General features: G+C 38.2%; 1 protein-coding gene across 1 annotated transcript in view; it reads left to right on the top strand.

The window, feature by feature from the left end:
- NECAB1 (N-terminal EF-hand calcium binding protein 1) overlaps positions 1–22,837 on the top strand; it is a 52,936-nt gene that overhangs the window by 29,483 nt on the left and 616 nt on the right. Inside the window, exons 6-12 of the mRNA XM_058026027.1 lie at positions 7,966–8,107; positions 9,320–9,427; positions 11,763–11,839; positions 15,590–15,643; positions 17,055–17,167; positions 19,180–19,257; positions 20,245–20,336. Of these exons, the coding sequence (XP_057882010.1) occupies positions 7,966–8,107; positions 9,320–9,427; positions 11,763–11,839; positions 15,590–15,643; positions 17,055–17,167; positions 19,180–19,257; positions 20,245–20,336 (664 nt within the window). The remainder of the gene's footprint in view (positions 1–7,965; positions 8,108–9,319; positions 9,428–11,762; positions 11,840–15,589; positions 15,644–17,054; positions 17,168–19,179; positions 19,258–20,244; positions 20,337–22,837) is intronic.

The following is a 22,837-nucleotide window of genomic DNA, read 5'->3' as shown; positions in this document are numbered from 1 at the left end:
CTTAAGTTCGTGGTCTAAAATCTGGACTTCAGCCATCTGAAATCAGAGCTGGATGTGCAGCAAAAGTTAGTTAGCACATTGAGATAGCATAATAAATGATGTTCATCACCAGTGACACACAAGATGTGAGGCAGCTCATAGCTCGAGCTGACTCCCTGCTTTTAAATGGCCATGGACATGCATCCCAGGCAAGACTTGGGTTTTCTCTCCTAGTGCAGCATAAAACTTTGTCACCAGTCTGCCACTGCAGCCACTGAGTCTCTTGAACAGTCACTGAGTACTAGCAGCATTGGAAAATTCATATATAGAAAAGAATTCTGGAATTGAAGGCCTGCACTGTGGGAGCCACCTGCACACAGTGTATCTACAGTGGCTCAGTCAGTTTCCAATGACCCAGAGCAGCATGATTTCTGCGTACTTTATTGCCCTCTGTAGTCTGAAAGAGCTGTCAGCACAGCTTTTTTGAACTGAGTTTTCTCCAGCCTTCCAGTCCTCTGCTATCTGAAAGTGAACCATCATCATCTGTGGCAGAAAACATTCCAGTGTGTTAGCAGGTTCAGGAAGCTTTGACTTCTTGAATTCTGAGGAGTCATGCAAGGATATTCCAGACATTCATGCCTTTCCTCTTCTAGCTCCTTATCAGAGTAATGAAAACTCTTGGGAACTTCTTTGATCTTCTTTCACTGTTCTGGGGCCAGATGCCTCCTGCCAAACCAAACTGAACTGCACCTGGGAAGCTCTCAGGAGTGTAGGAACTGTTCATGCTCCATTGTTTGATGGGAGGTCTGAAGCTAAAAATGGAGAGGGTTTGATTTCTCCAGGAACATCTTTCAGCAGGGAAAAGACTGAGTTGCATTTGGAAGCAATATACTTCAATACAAACCCCATCTAACTGGAAGATGACTTTCTGTTTCAGTACTGTTTCCTTGTGCTGTATCCTCACAGCAGGAAGCAAAGGGATGATCTCTGAGTGCACACCCCTCCTGTAAATGCTGAGGTACAGCTCTTCTTTTGGAGACAAAAGCAAAGCAGGCTTGCATGGAAAGGAATGGCAGACAGCACAGGAAAAGAGGGATGGAACATTGCAAATTTTCCTTTTTTCAGACTCTGCAAAAGTCTGATTCTTTGCTTTGGAGGGACTTTCTTCCCTCCTTTGCAGCTCTTTTATGAAAGACACCTAACAATCTGTCTGTGACAGCAAAGGACCAGACTAGCAAAATGCATTTGAGCAGTAGTGATCAAAACTGATTTATTTAAGACTGGTTTTGTGTACTTACATACACAAAACATAAACATTAATCTTAAGATGAAAACAAGACAATTCTTCAGTGGAGCTACAAAGTTCTCAAATAGCCCTCCAAGTCTTTTGGGGGGGAAAAACCCTAACTGCTTTTTACATGTTGCTTGTAGAAACATAGAAAGGGAGGTGTGTGGTGTGCAACAGCAAGGATTCAATGACAAACACAGCATGTCTAATTATCTGCTTCTATGAAATCATTAATTTTTCTGCTCTGCTCAGAAAAACCCAAAGCTAAAAGTCAGGGCAGCCTTATCATTACTTGAAAATTTCTTGATTAGTCTAAAAATAGGAGCCAGTAATGTAAAAGAGAAGATTATAGGAGCTGAGAGAGTAACACAGGGCTTGAAATTTAGTTTCTGATAGTGCATTGATGGTAATTATGTAAATTACTGCAATCTTGAGGGTTGATACCCATTATAAACCAGGATGCCTAGATTTTGGTTTTTTACTTGCATATTTGACTAATAGTAACAGTAGCATTTATGTAAATTTTATCTCAAAAAAATTATCTGGGAAGAAAGTTAGATAAGTCTTTGTTGACAATGGTGTTCCACAACTAACATTATATTTGAGCAAAAATGAAATTTTAAATTGCTTTTTTGTTTTCATAAAAACTGTGTTAAATTGGCTGGCACCCATTTTTCCATGAGGTTAGAATTTATTTACATTTTTCACAGAATAGAGTCTTGTTCTCTTTGAAATTACACTTTTTACAAATGCACCTTTCACAGAATTAATGCAATGAATAGCTGCTGCACAAGAAAAACAGGTATTGCTCTGTTTATCCTGAGTATTAATTTTCATGCATTGACTTGGAAAACAGTTCACTTGTTCCTTTAGATTTATAGCTTTTTTTAAATGTCAATCAAAAATCATGGCATCATTAAGGTTCAGAATCATTCAAGTTGGAAAAAATCCTTAAATTCATCAAGTCCAACCATTAACCTCTTGACACTGCCAAATCCACCACTCAGCCATGTCCCCAAGTGCCACATCTGCACATCTTTTAAATACCTCCAAGGATGATGACTCCACCAATTCCCAGAGAAGTGTTCCAGCCATTAACTGAACTGACTGTGTCCCAGCTGAAGAGAGAAATGCTGGTGATAGTGCTCAATATATCACCAGGTCCACCCTGATACAAGGCAGAGAGGACCCTACAGATAAATGCTGTTTTTATCTGGGAACATTATTAAAATATGTTTTGGACTTTTTATTTTGTTTATTTTTAAGATTGTGACTGTTAGTGCGAGTCACAATCTTAAAAAGATAAGATAAATGCAAAATGCAAGCAATTCTGAGGAGTCGTGCAAGGATATTCCAGACATTCATGCCTTTCCTCTTCTAGCTCCTTATCAGAGTAATGAAAACTCTTGGGAACTTCTTTGATCTTTTTTTGGGGAAGTTTTTTACCTACTGGGTCAGAAAGAGACAATACTCAATTTTTTGCTAGCAGCAGAGATGTGTTTAGTCAAAAATAAAGATAAAAACAAAACAAAATCCCCTTTAATTTAATATTCATACCTGTAAATAGAATTTTTTTCACAGCAGAAAAATAAACCTTTAACTAGCCATTCTCCTCTTGATACCTATCAAAACCACCAGAGGCTTTGATGTTTTATGTGTAGCAGTGCAACCTTCTCCCTGGAGCAAGGGTGTTACCCATTTCCCTGCCACCTGCTAATATCAACTACAGCCAAAACAGTTCCTCATCTCTAAGCTACCTGATGCACCTAATAGCACTTAAATAGGAGTTACTTTTTATCCATGCAGGGATTTTGTACCCCCTATTATTGAGTGTTCTGAGAGGTGCTCTTACAAATGTGTGACAATCTTCTTTCTAATCAGCCATGGCTGCCTATTTAATTTCATTGCTACTATGTCAGCACTGCAGATGGTTGGTAGAAATAGTCACTGTTCCAAAGAATTTAAACACATAATTTATGCTAAACATAATATTTGGATAAACTTGTAAAGCTTGTGCCATATTCAAAGTTGAATCTAATAACTGGGCACATCTTGCCTTTGATCACTTTTACAGTGAGGATGCTGTAAAAGTTACATTTGTGTGACATCAATACATTGAGCATCTCTCAATATGACTTCTAGTGAAAATTATGATTTTATCCTGATGCTCTTTTGATTTCTTCCTGAAGAAATCAAGTCTGAAGAATTAGATCTTAGTGATTTCATTTTAGTGAAGTTATTCTGACTAATTTTATATCCTCAATTTAAAGTTGTAACCCAGGGCATTGCCCCTCTAATTTGGGATCTAAATATAGCAGGGCAGGAGACATTCCAAGATAAAGGGAAATTTAAATAGATCATTTCTTACTGAGTTCTACTCAGTGATAACTGCTTTTCAGTTGACTTGAGGGTATTTTCTGTAAAGATAAGCATAAATATTTTTGGAAATTATGTTTAATATGACATCTAGATAGGAAACAGAAAATTGCTAAGTGATATATCAGTAAGAAATGTCCCACTCCATCGCAAGGAGCTGCTCTTCTGATAATGGAGCAGCAGGGTCAAGGGGAGAGGGGTGAGGCTGGCACCAAAGACTGAGAGGATCAAGAGTTGCTGAACCTTGGTAACTCTGACATGGGAACTGCACTAGGAGATTCCTAAACCCTGCCTCCTCTGCCTTTGTAAAAGGAGAACCTCTTTTGCACTCTTCAAGATGGTCTGTAGACACTTTTAAAGACCACAGTCACCTTTTCCACAGTGAAATCACTAATTATGTGCATTTTCTGTTTCATTAAACAAATCTTTGCTGCTTGCAAAGGTCACAGTTGCCTCTTGATGAGGAAAATGTGGAAAATTACCCTCATTCATTCACAGTCAGTAAAACTAACAAGCAGAACAATATGTTAACACAGACTTATTTCATCTGGACTGCCCAGACTGTGGTGCAGTGTAATGTGTATGCTAGTGAACAGTAACTTACAGCTAATGAAATTCAAGAAACGGGACATTTTCCTGATTTATGTTCAGACACCATCCATGGTGTCCCATTACTGATTGATGGCACAATGCACTGGCAGCAAAAATGCTGGGCATGCCAGTTGAGCTGATTTTACCTTAAGATAAACTTAATAAATTGATACAAAAATGTTGTACCTGTGTGCCTCTAGTAAAACACAAAATAAGGTAATTTTCAAAGGAAATAGAGTGGTGAAATTATTCCAAAGCATAGCTACTAATTCTTCAGCGCTGAGAGCTGGACTTGAGGTTTAAATTGAATTGTAATGGACAATCTTTTACCCTCCATGACTTAAATTACAATTATTCAGATAATTTATATATCCTGAATACCTTCTTCTGTGATCTTTGAAGAACTTTAGAAAGACAGGTAGTAGCTATTTTTCACTGGGCAGGAGTTGAAGCTGCCCAACATTGCTGTGAGCTCAGAATTCTCAGAACTTCTTGACTCATAAATTCTTCAAAGAAAACAGTAAATAATTTGTAATTATTTGCTCAAATATGTGCATTAAGAGAGTTAAGTAATTCCACATAAAATAGTTGTAAGCACTAATATTTGGGTAAAATATACATAAGGAAAGGGTCTTTGATAATTCTAGGTTGCCAAAGATGATGTTAGCATCCTGCCTACCTTTCCCATCTTCAAAAATAGCTCTGTAAATCTGATAAGGTAACTCTAACACATATCTGAAGATCACAAGGACCTTTTTCATAGGGAAGCCTTAAATATAGAAGTTATGGGACAGGAATATAAAGAAAAAAAAGACTAAATCCTATAGTAGAAACAGACAACCCCCCAGCCGGGGAATAATGTGCTCTGACTCCATGAATCAGAAGGCTGAACAATTGCTTTATTAAGCTATACTAAATTCCACTAATACTGTACTAAATTACATATTAAAGAGATATTATACTAAGGAATACTATACTAAAATACTGCAGATATTATACTAAAAATATATTAAAGAAAAACCTGACTCTCTGCAGACAGCCAGGACACAGCTTTGACCCAACTGGCCAAGGAATCAAAACAACCTTCAGCAGTGTCCAATAACCAAATCACTTTGGGTAAACAATCTCCATAACATATTCCACATGTGCAAAACAAGAGGAGCAGCAAGTAGAGATAATAATGGTTTTCTCTTCTTCTCTGAGCTTCTCACTGCCTTCTCTAGGAAAAATCCTATGGGAAAGTTGTGCCTGCTGCTCTCTGTGAAGAGAGTTGCAGCCACAAAATCCCAGTGCAATGCACAACCTTGGAGTAGTTCTAATGAAAAAAAAAAAATCTTACTTACTTTAAGATGCAGGAAAACTTTTCTAGGTAATTTTTTTCTCAAGGAGTTAGAAAGCAGAAGCCTCAGACAGCAGCAAGTATTACACAGCTAATGTTTATATGATCCCCAAATCTGTGAGAGCCCACCTGAACTGTTTGGAAAATGAAACAATACTGATGTTACATTTAGGTTGTAATTCAGCATGCCTATATCAGACTTACTATGAGTTTCACCAGGAAGCAATATTGACATATTTGCAACATTTACTTTCTGAATGCCCAGAATTTTAAAACACAATTCAAAAACTTACAAGAAACAGTCAGTTCCGGGATGATTTCTTCACTTATTTCCAAGAGCAATGGCAAAAGCTGAAAAAGAAATGAAAGTGTACCTTGGATTTCCACTGAAAGGTTTCAGTTATCTGTCCATGCTGCACAGATTCACACATGTTGTTCTAACATGCCAGAAAATCACAAGTTTTGGAAATGAAATGATCTCTCAGGTTCACTGAAGTTTTAAATCAGTTACAATGGAGACAGTTTAGAAGAAGAATAAAATAACAGCTTTCCTATTGCACAAAAAGATTAATCATAGAAAGGTTGCCATAAACATATTTATAGACTGGTGTGAGTCCTTCAGGTAGACTGACAATCTCTCATGAGCATCTATTTTAAAATTGTATCAATGAAAAGTTATTTGTTGGAAAGGGACCCACGGCTGATTAGTCTGGAGACAGAATAAGTAAATGTAGAAGACCGTGAAGCTTCTGGCTACATAAGTAACTTCTGATAATTCATGGGTGGTTTAACATCTGAGATTTCTGTAGCAGAAGTATTCCAACAAGAACTAACTTACTAACAGATATTGCGGAAAGATTGCTCTCATTTGAGAGCAAAATGCTTTTAAAGCTATTATCTGACAATCTTTCATTTTACATTCAAATTTCTAAACATCTTCTATTTGTGTTCTGATTGCAAACACATCCATGGAAAGATTCTAAGAGAAGCCTAAAAATCAGAAAGGCATTTCAGCTGTAATTCACATTGGAAAGAACATGGAATACCTTAAGAATACCAAAAATACTCAAATGGGTTCTCAGATAGTGTAGGAGTCCACACCATTGAAGTGACAGGTCTTCTTTAAAGCTTGGAGGTGGGGGACCAGCATCTCTCTTCAGATGTGGTGACTAAGGAAATTTCTCATATTTTATGAAACTGTTTTAGATGAAATTGTGCCCAAAGGTTTTCAAGATCAGCTGAGTGAGGAGCCAACAAATTCATTCAGAGCACAAGAGATGTAAATCTATTTCCTATCTCTGTTCCTGATGTGACCTCAACACAGTAAGCAGAGGCTCTAGGGGTCTCTTCTATCCTCTCTGTTACATTTATTAATGAGAAAAAAAATTAAGAGGGTGTTCATATTATTGTAAAGGTGGCCCCCTCACAAAGCATTACCTACATATTACTGCAGAACTGCCAAATCAGAGAATCACATAATGGGCATGGTTGGAAGGGAGCAGGGTGTTTTTGCAGATTTGGGCTTACCAGAAACATCAAATTTGACCCCAGCCATGGAAATATGATTTATTAGGCCAGGGAGACAACAGGCATAAAAATTGATTTCTGAAATGATCTGCAATAAAAAAAAAAAAAGCATAAAGTTTTTTTAGACATACAATAAATTTGAAATGTCATTATTCAAAGAACCACTACAAATTGCTAAGCATAGGTGCAAACTTTTATAATAACCAAACTCTAGTTTAAATTACATTTCGAAACATTTTTTGAACTTGTGAAATATACAGATTTATGGTTTCAAAAGTAATTAAACAAATTAAAGGAACAAAAATCAGTCAAAGAGTGTTAAATTCAGAAGGCAACCTCTCTCACACAGCCCTTCAGCCAACTGCTGGTGGGATTTTTCAGGGAAGTATCTTAACCATGTGCTCTGCTCAAAGACTATTCCCATGATCAATGTCTGAGACAGGCCAGTGGGCTTGAGAAACATCTTTTCACAAGAATGGATCTGAATTAAAACTTTAAATTCAGTTCTGCAGCTGTCAGTCTTACTTTGGCTTTTCCACACTTCAGAAGTAATGTGGTGCTGCCATCAACTGGAGTTAAGGATTTAAAGAAATGGGTCTTTTTGAGTAGAAACTGTGTTGTGCCACTGTGTACTTGAGCCTCTCAGTTTGCTTGGGAGCTGTGCCTACACCTGGAAATTCAGAGGGCATTTTGTCCATCAGCAAAGGTTGTTTGTGTGGTTTACATTTATAAACATGGAAACATCCAACCCGCTTGCTTCCCTCCTGAATGAAGTCTGAACCTTCCCTCGTGTATTTCTAACTTAGCAAACAAAGCCTGACTTTTTGGTTTTTTGTTTTTTGTTTTTTTTTCATTTAATCCTTAGGACTATCAGGAGGCTTCCATTTTGGAGCAGTTTGAGACTCGCTGTCTTTTGAAGGAGACCCTGACCCAGCTGCAGTCCCTGCAGAGCTGCCTGCAGTGCGCCGCGGAAAGCGCAGGAGAGGGGAGCAAAGCCCTCTGCAGCTGCAGGGAGGGGGCCGGGAGGGAGGGCACAGCGAACCCCCACAGCTGCTGTACATTTCACCTGGAAATCTGACAGAGGGAATAACAGGAGAAACAGGGATACACTTCTGATTCCCTATAGGAACCTGCTAACGGGAGTTTTCCTGAAATTGAATGCGTGATGTGGGGCTGCCTGTAGGACAATAATTTAGGCAGCTGCTAGGTTCTGCTGACTTATTTTTAAATCCCTGGACAGTTTAATATCAAATGTAGAAATCAAACCACTGCAATACAAAGAGCTCTGAAATTACAAAGCTGACTGACTGTTTTGTTTGTTTTTTCCAGCTTTATAATTTATCTTTTTTGGATACACAATGCAAAAATGTTAAAGGAAGAAAATAGCCAGGCTTTTGCTTGTCACATCTTCTTCTTAGAATACATGGCCATATTCTTGGTTAACTTCTAGCTCTATAAACTCTCAATCACCTGGGTAGCCTTCATCCCTCCAAGGGTTTTAGATTGATCTCCGTAATGAGGGTTTGTAGAATCAAGAGTCAAAATATTTTTGAATAGTTACTTGGTTATAAGGAATTATTTCCTTAGTATGATATTGTTAAAGACAATAGGGAAAGCAAAATACAAACTGTTGTATTTTATGGACAAAGAAGATCTTAAGACCTTTCTGTTGGAAATGTAATTTTTTTCCTGTTGGAAATGTAATTTTCTTTTTTGTTTTGCTGTTGGGTTTGAGATCCCCTGAAGTACAGGAGTAATACCTGATTTTTATGCCAGCGTCTTGACTGTAGGAATCAACCAGGTTTTGAAAGTCTGAGGGTGCACCAAGCATGCACAGTGTCTGTGCACCTCAATTCATGCCAGTTCCTCTGCAGTGATGCTACACAACTCCTGTGAATGAAGAAACTGTGAATGACTACTTAGGTCAGGTCAGAACCACTGCATGCACACATACTGACCTTGAAATTTGTCTCCCTCAAAGATTTAGGTTTATGCCAGCTTAACCCTCTTCTTTTTTTTTTTTCTTTTAACTTCTTTAATGACCTAATCAAAACTAATGAGTTATAGTGAAAATCCAGAAAATAATTCAGTCCTCTCAACAGGTATTTCTTTTTATTTAATTCAAAAGGGAAGACAGAAGCACACTTTTTGAGAACAGAGAGAGAAGAGCTCTCCCTTATTTTTTCTTAAGAAGTCTCCTGTGTTTCTGTGCAGAAAAGATCCAAGAAAACCAGAAGTGCTCTCAGTCCAGTGGCCAGGAAAATGCTCAGCTCAAAGGCTTCAGAGGAACAACAGCCTGTCATCAAATAACCCTTATTCCAGCACAGGTATGGTATTTCACATTTTAAATACATAGACATATATACAGAAAAATACACACAAATCTTCCTCTCAAGAATTTAATTTAGATATGTAACTAAGATACTTTACTGACAGAAGACAATTTCAATTTAATACAGAAGATACTAAATGAAACCTGAGGAAAATTAATGCACGTCCATAGATCTGAAATTATAAAAGATAAAAATTTAATTGTGGGCCAAAGTGTGTATTTTGGATTGATTCAACATTTTTTAGGTAATCTGTACTGCCTGCAGATATGAATGAAAATGTGAAGGCATGACTTACATGCAACCAAGTTCTCTGCCATGACTCATATCTCAGCTGAGGGGAATAAATAATAAACAGAAAAGGAAAACACAAAACCAGAAAGAAAAGAATATTTCATTTAAGATAACGCAGGCAAAAAAAAAAAACGTCTGCAGCAGCATTTCTGCTTTGGAGAATGATGGAGTACTTTGGTAAATGGAATTCTTTGGAAGCAGTGACATTAAGCATGAAGCTGCAGCGAAGACATCTTCGTGCTTAGTTACATGTCCCAGAATCAAGGCATGAAGATGACTGAAAAAACAAAATATCTAGTGGGTCTGTCTCACTTCTTGACCATGTGCTGGCCTCTTCCTTTTAAAGCCTCTGCTGAGGACCTTTCTGTCCCTCACATTCATGACTCACTCCCTGCCACTCCCAAATGATGCTGTTCTTTGAGAGCAGTGATGCAGGAAGATGTTTGGTCTCTTGTGAGTTGGTGTTCCTAACAGGGAAGGTCACAGAGCCTTGTAGCTGCACTCCTGACTCAGAAGGAGCCCAAACAAATGCAACTCTACCAAATCCACTTACTGTATTTGTGTAATCTTAAAGAGCTAACATTTTCCTCCACAGCTCTACTAATAGCTGACAGCTGTCTACTTTCCTACACAAGGTTTGTGTTTGTCTTGGCACTTTCCTGCTTACTGCCAGCTGCCCACAGTAACACTGCGGTGTGTGTATGCACCCAAGGCTCAGGCCAACATTCCTCCAGCCTATGTACCTGCTCAGGTAAAGCCATACCCTGCCTCCTCTACAGACCACAGCTGTGGTATGTTCTCAGCATTAGGATTTCTTTCTTTGGTCAATATATAGGCAAGTGACACAAGAACTCTCAGCTGGGAAATGAGAAGGTTGACAAATGATAACAAGAAATCTTCCATTTCTGACAAATAACCTTCCTCTCTCCTTAAAGCAACCAGCAACCACTCATTTACACATTTACATGATGGGTGATGTCAGAAACTTCCTTATTAATGCAAATACTTGTTTCCTTGAGTGTTGTTGTTTTCATTTGGCAGGCAATTTTCAGGATACTTTAGCAAAGCAAAACTTTCCAGAGACATTAGAGGGACTCACAGAATCACAGAATATCCTGAATGGGAAGGGACTCATAAGGATCATCAAAGTCCAACTCTTGTCCTGTGTAGTGTCATCCCCAAGAATCCATGTGCCTGAGAGCATTGTCCAAATGCTTCTTGAACTCTTGATGTTGTGACCACCTCCCTGTGCAGCCTGATCCAGTGCCCAGCCACCCTCTGGCTGAAGAACCTTTTCCTGATATCCAGCTTAATTCTCCCCTGACACAGCTGGATGGCATTCCCTGTCACTTGTCACTCTCACCAGAGAGAAGAGATGGGTACCTGTCTCTCCTCTTCCCCTCACAAGGAAGTTGCAGACTGTGATGAGGTCTCACCTCAGTCTCCTCCAAACTGAACGAGCCAGGCGACCTCAGCTGCTCCTTTTGTGCTTCCCCTCAAGACCCTTCATCACCTTTATAGCCCAGATGCTTGTGCCTGTCTAGAACAGCATTGTCTAGATCTAGCCTTGCTGTATGACATCAGATTGGGTTGGATGGGGCCCTGAGCAATCTGATCTCGTGGAAGGTTCCCTGCCTGTGGCACGGGAGTTGAAATTTGATGATCTTTGTAGTCCCTTCCAACACAAACCATTCTATGATTCTATGATCAGGTCACTACACAGACAGGAATATACCTGCAGTGGAGATGGAGAACTTTCTTCTGTTACCAGCATTATTTCAAAAGCACTGGCATTAAGCTATAATGTAGTTTTCATTCTGTCTTGGATTTCTATTTAATCTTAAAAAGAAAGAAAATAATCCATTGAGTCAAATCATGTTTTCCTTTAGTTCCACCTAAATGAACATTGAACTAGTTGCAGCACAATCTTTGAAAAGACAAAAAATTTGCAGGGTAATTTTTTTTTAAGACAGGAATACACTATCTACCAGCAACTTAGCAACATTTTATAAATGTTTATCTTTTCTTTTTTTCAAAGGTTGGATTGAGGAAGACAGCCAATGGGTGATCCAGACAAACAGACTCCAGAGGCTAATTGATAGACTGGAAAAGAAGGTGTGTGTGATTTGTCATCTTTTTCTTCTTTCACTTTCAGTAAATTAGTCCTTAAACCACAAATGTTTTCAATGCCCCAGTCACAACATTACCTAAGAGAGCTAACACTCATTAAATACCTACATTTTTCTTCCACCTTCATCTTTCCTATTCATGACATTGTTTTTCAGTGCTTCCCTTTCCTCCTACCATCACCACAGATTGTACTTTTCATAAAGATGTGAAAAATTGTATTATTCTATGACTTGAGAATGTGAATGCATTCAGTAGTGTTTGTTTGGGGGAGCATGTTAGAATCTTCCTCTTTTAGGGTCTGATATTTTCCTCTTCCTCTCTAAACTTTTTCATGAAAGCTTGATAGAAAGTTTTGTTTCCTCCTTTCCCATCAGAGAATCTTCATTTATAAAGATTAAACTGCTTTCCTTGTCAGTACAGTTCAACCAAAGTCTGATGCAAATCTTTTTGGGAGCTGGCTGCAGCTGCCCCCAGAGCCCAGAAACCACCTGTGGTTCCCACACCAAAGCAGAGCCTTCCAGGACTCTGACAAATCACCCATCTGATCAACAATGCCAGGGCTTCCCTGTGCTTGTAAAATCCTGAGCCACATCTGTCAGTACAGAAAATATCTATTCTTCATTATTATTCTGACTTGATTGCTAATTGTTACTCTGGTGTTCAAAAGTTGTATTAAAATCTGTGTGTGATGATATCTTTTTTTCTTTTTTTTTTTTTTTTTTTTTTTAAGAAAGAACAGCAGATGAAAAAGTAAGGTTATAAATTCTTGAGTTTTTCTCTGCATTAAATTTCCCTGTTGAAGGACAGACAGACAATTTCAGATACGCCCTAGGGGAGTGGCTGAATTCAGTGGATTTTGGGACCCAGGGTGTTTCTTCCTCCTTCTCCACTAGAGGTGAGGTTTTGAGTTGTGCTCTCAGAGCCAGGAGTAGCTCCAGTCCCAGTGCAGCTGGTGCTGTTCCTCCCCACGGGTCAGTGCTCACCAGCAGTGACACTGCCTGCACTCCAAAGACATTGGCATGGGTCTCTTCACCAGCCCACACAGGCAGCACTCAACTCACAGGGACATAAACAGCATGATCCTGTTCTTTCTTTCTAGCTGACTGGGATATTCCCCTGTGAATATTGTCATCTAGTATTTGTGGCTGGACCCATGCCCCTTACCCAGGCACTGGCTCAGACCTTGGGTCAAGGCAGAAAAACATCTCCTGTTACTCAACCACCAGTCCAGCTTGAGTTCAGTAGCAAGTTACACACAGAAAATAGTTAAGTAAGGGTTTTAACAAAAAACCCCAATAAATGGTGGTGACTTGGCACAGGCCTCAGCAAGAGAAGCACACTGACCTTTCTCTGCCATTCCTCCCTCCCAAATTAATAAAATGCCCCTAATTACCTTTCCCCTTTGGTCCCAGTTTGGTGTTTCTGTTATCTCAGCCTAATTACTGATCAGCTGCATGTGGCCACCCCCAGCACTGCTGGCCTTGCTCCAAAAGGAGCCCAGTATTCCCTTTGGTTGTCCCTGCAGTGTGACAGTCTCTCGCATCGCTTCTCCCTAACCAGCTGTGAAATGTGGCCATTCCTTCTGCCAGCCTCTCCCTCTGCTCTTGCTGTGCTCTGCAGCTCCTCGTGGTGTGCTCAGTGCAGTCAGCATTCCCTGCTCTGGCCAGGGATACCCGTGAGCCTCTGCCCAAACACTTCCTCCCGGAGGCCATTTCTGCATGGGAAAGGCAATTACACAGCAGCTGCCACATTAATGACATTTTAGTGGCAACTTGATCTTTTTCTGAATAGATATAAATTGGATTTTGAAATGTCAAAGTCCACCATGAAAGATAAGTCTGGCTTTACTCCCCACTCAGCTTTGGAAACAGCAGCTCACTGCCCTGTCACAATTGCCACCTGACATGGACTGATGCCAAAAAAAAAAGCATTTAAAAGAATGTTACTTTAAAAATAAATAAACGTGGCATTCAGCAATAAAGCCGTTCAAATGTTACAGAAAGCAGCCAAACATTTTGTGGTAAATAAACTTATAACAAGGGTGTTATAAAATGATCACATTTCCTACAGACAGATGACAGAGAACCTGAGTCTGAAAAGGAGCTTGGTGTCAAAGGGAAGCAGTGGCAGGGCATAAACCTCCCATAATTACCTCCTTGTCAATATAAAACCTGATTAATAAAACACAGCAATTACATAAGTCTAATTTTTCCAGTAGACAACCTCTCTATATTCACGTTTGTCTAACTTTGCATCTACTTGAATTTGTATCTCACAGCCATGTCTGATTGGGAGAGGCATTAAATATCAGCTGCCTATCAGACTAAAACCCCTCTTTTTGACTTTGCCCTGAAAAAGATAAGAAAGGCTCAATCATTCTAAAAGGCAATTTCAGAAGCCACTACTTCTCAGCTGAGGTGAGGTAGGATTGAAAAGGCATTTTAAAGCCTCTGAGCTGCATCCATTTTTATTTCCAGGCTTTATTTACATATACTGGCAAAGAAAACAATTATTTTCTTGCTACATTTAGAGAAACTTTGCAGTACTTCCTGGAGTCATTCCTTTCCTCTCTTTTTCCATATGTTTCCTGACCAAAAAAAAAAGGCAGTGAAAGTGAACTTTCACTTCAGGAATACACATTTTTTCCCTCATTTTTTTTATCCGAAGTGTCTGCACTGACAATAAAGCCGGCTGTCTTTCCCTTCCCACACACATTTCATGACTTAACTTCACAGCAGCTTCTGAACACTTCACTCCAGCCTTGCTCTGCCACCTGCTGCTGGTGGAGGTGCTCTGCTCATTCGGATTCTACCTGCGCGTCTCTTGCTGGCTTTCAGCGAGTACAGCATCTGTGCTGGCAGAACAGCTGCTGCCTGAGGTTAATCAATCCTCACCCACGCTGGGAGTGGAAGGAGATTTTTCTCTTTGTTGCACAAGAACTGTGTTCAGTGAGACGTGAAGCGCCACTAACAGAGCGTGTTTTGCTCCAGCTGCTTGTTGCAAATCAATCTGCTTTCTTTTCTCAGGCACATGGGTAGTTTTCAGAATATCATAATGGCACTGGGTTAGGAGGTACTGCATGTGCCTGGCAAGTAAAGAACAATTTTGTGTGTGTTACAGGTTGGTGTTTGTGTGAATCACTGATTGCTGAAGTGCACATCCAGTTTGGGCACCAGGTGCACTCACAGACACATCTTTGCTGCTGCCCAGCCCATTCTTACAGCAAGGGCTGAGCACAGGTTCAGAGACCTGACTCGGACCATCATGCACATCTCTTCCAATGCTAGAAAACAGCTCCTTGCAACCACAGAGTCCCTGCAGGGAAGTTTCTTCTGTGTAGAGTTTTATGATTGCACAACAGTAGCTGACAGTTCATTTCAAATTGCCATTCTTGCTCATCTCCACAGTCCATGAGACAATTTGAGAGGATGTCTGTCTTTTCTCAATTAAGTCCAACATACATTTGGGAACAAGCAGATTTGTTCAAATGAAAAATCACCTGCTAAGCACTATATATAAAACTTTACAAGACAGCCTGGGCTGGAATTAACCACTGAGGCACACAGGATCAGGTAAAACTTGTGTTTGACTTACAACTAATAAAGAAGGGATTTAACTTCTTGGCGTAGAACAGAATCTAGTTATTGGAATAGTTTGTAAAAAATGTAAGAACAGAATACATCTATATTATTGACTCTTCTTACAATTTCTATTTTCTTTTCAATTGCCTCAAAGGACATCAAGCTTGAGCCACTTGAAGAGGAAGTTTTGGAAGAAAATGCAAGATCTGTAAGTACTGTTCAAGATAATGATTTTGACATTTTATTTTAAGCACCAGGCATTGAGACCACACCAGGTCTCTTTTGCTAAAAGTAATTTAAAAAATCTTTATCCTCACTTTTTCCAGTGATAAGAATCCATTTTAGTTGGCAGAATACACTGTGCAAAAGGCAACAACAAAATTTAGAATATGTGAGTAAAAGTTTTATATTAACTTTTTACATTGTTTTTAAAGGACAGAGTGAGCCAAAACCTTAATACACATAAGGAGAAAAATTAATAAGATTTATCAAATTTAGCAGCAGTGTTTATGGGGTGGTAGCTTCTCTGCTCCAAATGCTGGATGCATGCTTTAACCATTGTTGTACAGCCTCCCTCCCTCCCAAAACTGCCATAGGAAATCTTATGAGGTAAAATGGAAGAGTATCTTGTGCTCATTACAATCTACAAAACCAAAATTGTGACCAGAAATAAACTTACTGTTAAACAAGCTTGATATACTAGCATTCCTAAATTCATAAACCTAACATTCATTCACTTGAACCTAAGAAAATGCAAATCAAATATACATGAAAAAATTATTTAATCACAGGAGTTGCATTAGATTTTTTTAAAAATGAGATTATGCAGTATTGCTACACAAACTGCTTATAATCCATGATTTAACAGTATTCATTATCAAGGCAGAAACAAGTCAAAAACCTGCATGTAGTGATTAATAAGCACATAGTGTTGCTTTAAATGTTCCATTAGTAAAGTTGACAAGCTTCAATAGGTTAATCAGTAAATAAACAACTTGAAAGAGCTAAATGATGATTATTTTAATTCAGGATAGATAGGTCTTCTGCACTGCTGACTGTTTCCATAGTCCTGTTTATAAAGACTGTTCATTTTCCTGCCGGGTTATGGAGGGAAGACCCCCTCTCTCTTCATCACTTAATGTGGGCTATCTTAGGCCTCTCAGTCAGGTGAGGGGCAAGGCTCTGAAAGGTAAAAACTCTGAAAGCACCTTTACAAAAGCAACAATGCATCCAGTGCAGGTTGTGGGGATATTCTCTTACCCCAAAACTCACTGCTGGCATACAGATTCATCCAAGGAAACACACTGACTTTATTACTGAGCATCTCAAAGTCCAGCCTGTGCTTTGCCCTCTTCTGAAAAGACTCAGAAGAGGGCAAAGCACAGAGTTAGGACAACAGGCTGAAGGGGACACTCATGCCCAGACACAAAAGCCAAGCTTGAGCTTTTCTACTTCTCCACTCCAGATCACTAAAACAGGGACTGCAAACTTCAAGGGAACTTTTGTGGGTTTTCTTCTATGATTGGGGTTTTATTGTTTCATGATAGACTTTTCTATGTTTAAAGTACAAGGAATTCAGAGGAAGCTGTGGCAGCAATATTGTCATGGTTTTGTATCAGCAGATAATGATTGTTCAGCACCAAATGTCTGTGAAAGAAGAAAAAGTGGAAGAATTCCATCTTGCCCTGAAGCAGTACCTGGAATCTGCTTCTGCTCAAGGTGGCTGCTTGCAGTAAGTACAGGGTTATTGTCCTTGGGCTGAAGGAAGAAATGTAGTCTTTTTTCTTTAGTAACTCGGATTATTCATGAAGAGAGAGCCTATGATACCTTTCTTGGTGGGTTGTGTGTGTGTGTAAGACAAAGCTTCCTAAAGACACCTAGAACTAGAAAGAGATGTGAGAATGTGCAGATTTTAGGTACTGTCACAAAATGACTGTACATCCCAAAGATGCTAAACAGTCTTTTCAGGCTTGTTAGTTCTGCAGGTCATCAATTCATGACTTCTGGAAGCTTCTAGGCTGACATTCTTTATTGGAAAACTCATTTGCCATCCTTCACTTATGCTTACCTGGAGAAGGAGCAACTTATCAATTGTTCACCAGTTATTTGCTTGGAAGTTTTCAGAATCTTCCCTTTAGGCTGTCATTGTTAAATTTTAATTCATAATAAATAATTGGAAAAATTAAAAAGCAAACTTTTCAATGAAATTGAAAATGAAATTGTGTTTCAATGAAATTGTGTTTCTGCCTTGCTCCTTTTAGAATTAATAAAACATTAGAGCTGAGTTAAGATAAATTTTAGTGGCTTACCAGTGTACTTAATTTTTGAATTTAACATACTAGAGAGATCTACTATCATACATACCACAGACCATTATGGAAAAGATATTTTGGTAATGTGTACACGACACAGAATCTTCCCATTTAGTCAAGAGCTTCAAATACTGCCTATCACACCCCTAATTTATGAGTCTTGTTGCTATGAGATTATCAGAATTAGGATTTTATCAGTAGTGTTCACATAGACCAGAAAAATTAGGCTGGAAGAGTGATCTTTCTGCAGTGGTTCACTTGTAAAGGCAGACTGATGAGGAAAATAAAATTCTCTAGTTGGCCAAGGGATGAAAAATAGCCCAATAAGAAGTTCTCCCAGCCTCCTCCCAGAAATGAACAACCAGCAAAGCACTGTAGTGACTGCAGGTTGGTTGGGGAAGACAGGTGACATGACTTCAGAATGCAAGTTAGCAAATGGTGGCAGAAAGTTCCTTTCTTTCCCAAGTGTACAGGCATTTGTTAAGTCTGTAATGCCACCTAATGGATGGGTTTTGCTGTAGCTCTAATTGACAGGGACTTGTTTTTTCCAACAGCTTTTGATATTTTGGCCATTTTACCATGCACTTTCACATGCAGCAGGAAAAAAACAATAAATCACAAAACACTGCTGACTACAATATGAAGCAAAAGCTGAGACCAGTTTTCAAGTACATCATTAGTGAGGTCAGCAACCTCACACTTGGACACATGGAAAAATCTGTATATATATTTTCTCTGCTATTTATCTAAACATCAGTTTGATTACCCAAGTGAATAAATACCCTACACACTATAAAGCTTTTATGCTCAGGATAATAAGCAGAATGATTCTGTGTAGAAGATCAACAGATATCCTGTGGGTCATTTTTCACTCCTGAGAAACTGTTACTTGAATAACTTAAGAACAAGTAACTAGTAGGCAAAATATTATTTTAAAAGTGTATCTGCAGCAGATGTCAGCCTATATGGCTTTTTACTCCATAATGTGTGCATTATTTCATTTACTCCATTTGCTTTCAAAGCACTTAAATTCTATGACACTTGGATGCATCTCTCATACAAAAGGATAACTTCTACTCATTAGATTATCTTCCCTGAGCAGCTGTTTGATTAATTTTCTGTTTAGCATTTTTTTTAGATAAATAACACTATTGGAGCAATATGAAAAATTATTTTCATAAAAATATTACATAATAAAAATAAATATACAAGGGGTTTTATTTTTAAAAGCTCAGATAATTTGAAGTATGTGATCACTATGATCAATCATTTGTTAAGTTTATTAATTGGGTTGGTATTGGGTTTGATTTTCTGTGGGGGTTTTTTAAAAATCACTGCATTTATTCCTACTGATAAGCAGTTAGGAATAAAATGTATATGTCCAATAATTTTGTTTTGTTTCAATAAATTAGTTCTATTGTGAAATTCTTAGTGTTTCCATACAGAAGATTCCGAGTAATTTCCACTTCATTGTTTATGAGTTCTGGGAAAACAGCAATGCCTGGAATAGGTAAGTGTCAGGACTTTGGTGGCTTTCATTTTTTTTATTTTTTTTGGTAATACATAAAATTTGAAGGTTAGAAATCAATTGTGTGGAAAGACCGAGTACAAATTACTTTAAATACTGCTAACTGATCTTTTGCTAAATACATCACAATTAATATTTCAGAACAATACTTTGGTTGCTAAAGACTTGAATATACTGAAACAAAAATAAAAATCCCAGAAAGACAACGGTGATTATTTATAGCAGAAAGAGTCTGAAAGTGAGTACATAAGGATATAGCATCAGGTGGATGGTAGTTCATCAGAGACAGAAAACCAGGAAGACAGCAATAGCACCAGTTTTATAAGGAAGAAAAACAAAAAGACACAATTATTGAAACAGATGATGTGCCAGCCTGCAGCACACATCAGTAGTTATGGCAAACTCCCAAAACTTCCTAATCCACATCACAGGAACTCATCCAACAGACTCCCAGAGTGTCTCTTTTGGGCCCAAAACAGAAATTATTAAACATCCTACCAGCTGAATTCTAGCCTCCGGCAGGCAGATGACAAAAGGATTGTGCTTACCTATATTAAGTTACAGCACTCAAATACACCAACCCTGTGATCCTAAATCTGTAGAGAGAGCCTGTTCTTCAGGAGATGGAGAAGTCTCTTGCAGCTTTGTTGCTTTCCTGTCAAACAAAACCCCAGTTTTACTGGGTTTCCTATCACAAAGACTCAGGAACACTGGTAACACGTGTCAACACTGTACTGGTCACAGCCAGGAGATGAGCATCAGACTGACAGCGAGCTGCACAGAAGAAAACCTGGGTTTCATATATCTGCAGGCCCTTCATAGCTTATCTGATCTCCTCTCCCACTATCACTGTAAGTTTTTAAGCACAGAATCTCTGTACAGCATTAATTGTGAAATTTCTTATGCTCATTTAAAAAATTGAGCCCCTTTAAAAAACATGTCACATTTTTATTTTTTACAATTATTTAGCCACCTTCAAATGAATTACAGCAAGACATTCCAGAGAAGTAATGTGGATTTCTTGGAAACTCCAGAGCTCATCACACCAATGCTAGTCCCTGGTAAATATCAAATTTTCACTTTTTTTTTTTTTTTTTTTTCTTTTTAATATGTGTATGGTTCTATTAGTGTGTTGCATCTGCAAGACCACTGCATAATATCACCCTTATTCAGATCTTCTTTGGTAAAGTATAGAAGAGAAAAGGACTCCAAATATTTCTGTTTTAACCACATAAACATAAAATGCATCAGCAAGGAGAAGACCCACAGTGCTTTATTTTACATAGTGTGAAGTAACACTGACATACACTATTTAAGAAAATATTTAGAATAAACAATACTATTTGTGAATGGTAAAATAGACGCCATTTAAGATTTTCAAGGGAAAAAATGCTTTCTGATTAGGACTTCAATTTATTCCTACTTACATTGACTGAAGGGAGCCTTATTTACCAGTAATTGATATTCACTAACCAGCTTGTTGTACACACTTCCTGCTATGTTAAAAAAATAAAAAACAGGCTGGTAAAGATTCCAAATTTTTATTCTTCATACAAACCATTGAGCATGTAACGTCTTTCTCCTAGAAATAAGAGTTAAAAGATACAGTGCAGGTGCAGGATGAAGCAAAGAAAGCGTCAGTCTCATATTTACAGAGAGAGGACATTAATTTATTTTTTTTATTTTAGGGAACACAATCTATTACACTGGAGCCCTAATTTCCTATGTGTCTGAGTACCGACTAAATTTAAAATAATAAAACCCCACTTAGTACAAAAATAAATGTAGTCTTGTACCTAGGGTTTGTTCTTAAAATAAACCAGCCAAGACATCTTCAGATCTCATGAACCTGATGTGGACACAAAATTATATGCCAGGGACTCCTGCAGAATTCAGAGATTTTAGTTAATGAACCAAGCATCTCTGTAAAATCTTGTATCTACTGGGATGTTGCTGGATTTAAGAGAAACTTGATTTGGAAACAATGGAGCCTTTTTCCAAAATTCTTTCTGTCCAAGAGACTGCACATGATCCAGCAGTGTTCCAGGGTAGTTTACATATGAGTAAAGTGCAATTTACATAAAATAAAATGTAAACATAATTTTTAAGTGCCTAAATATGGAAGTGTCTGAAATTGGATTCCAAGTACTCATTACAGCATTTACTCTGCCTGCTAAGAAGGATTTCAGTCTGCAGCACTCTGTCCTGGCAGACAGTTACCATAGAAACAGCATTTCTCACTGTGCACTCCTTGCTGGGGCAGGGGCAATGGGAATTAATGCATTCACACTTCTTTGTACAATATTATACATTACCTGTAATTTAGAAATCTGTGCAATGATTTGAACTCTGTTTCATGGAAAGAGCTTCCTGCAATTTATCTATACAAATTGTATTTGTGTTTGAAAGACAGAAAATGATCTTGAAGTAAAAAATGATGGCTGCAATCCCACCAGTACACTTTACAAAAGAATTTTAGACATATTTTATCACGTAAAGTGATATCGCTATAAAATCAGAAGGAAAAAACCCTAAACCTGTCTGCAGTTAGAACACAGATAGGCTCTATTCTAAAAAAAATTTACCCTAGCTGAGAAACTTCCAAACTTCTTTTACACATCTGGGTAGATAAGAACTGAATCAATTGCAAACTGTAACCTGAATCTGATTAATTCAAAGTTTACAACCTGTAAGTCTTTACCAATTAACTAAAATTAGTAAGGATGCACTTAGTAGCCAAGAATGATTCAGGAAGACAAGTTTTCAAGACTGTTTGATCCAGTATTATCCCAAAGAAAATTAATTTACCATCAGTTAAGAGGAACCACAAGCTATTATAATCACTCATACACCTGTTAACTCACCCAGTTTTTCACCCAATCTACCAGGGTGGCATGAATCATTCAGTTCACATTCAGTGAATGTCTCATTTTTACACAAGATCTGGACTTAAGGACTCTAGAGAACCTTTGGGTGAAGAAAACAAGATAAAGGGAAACCACTGAACACTTATAACACTATAACACATGAAATAAATTGTTAAATTGGCATTTTGGGGGGTTGAAACATCCACTGATGTTTCAAAGACTACTAGGCTCATAGCCTGAATTCAGGTAGGACTCTTGAGTATTTTCTCATCATGTTTCTTCATGAATAATAATTTTCATTAAAGTACCATTAATGGAAGCATTTATGGATACATATATAAGAAATAAGTTCTGTTAATGAATTTGTGTAGTGTGACACCTATGTAGCCTAGTACACTCCTTTACTAAGGGCACTTGGCATCTCACATACAGTCCCAATTCCTTTCCTTCCTTCCCATCTCTCTCCATAAATCTTGTGGTTCCTCTCTGCATAAAGTTCCATTTCAAAAGGCCAAAGGCTAGAGATTGTGGGGAAGAAATACAAATTGGTTTCACCCCAGCACTGCCTATAATCTGGTGATTACAGAACTTTTTATGGGAATGACATTTTGCAAGCCCATCAATTCTCCTACTTTTGAGGACAAAAAGTTATTAATTCCTAGACTTGTATAAAAAACCCACCAGATTTGAATAAT

The sequence above is a fragment of the Melospiza georgiana genome, chromosome 1 (assembly GCF_028018845.1).
Source record: "Melospiza georgiana isolate bMelGeo1 chromosome 1, bMelGeo1.pri, whole genome shotgun sequence".
Taxonomy (NCBI): Eukaryota; Metazoa; Chordata; class Aves; order Passeriformes; family Passerellidae; genus Melospiza; species Melospiza georgiana.
This window is presented reverse-complemented; position numbering and strand designations above follow the sequence as displayed.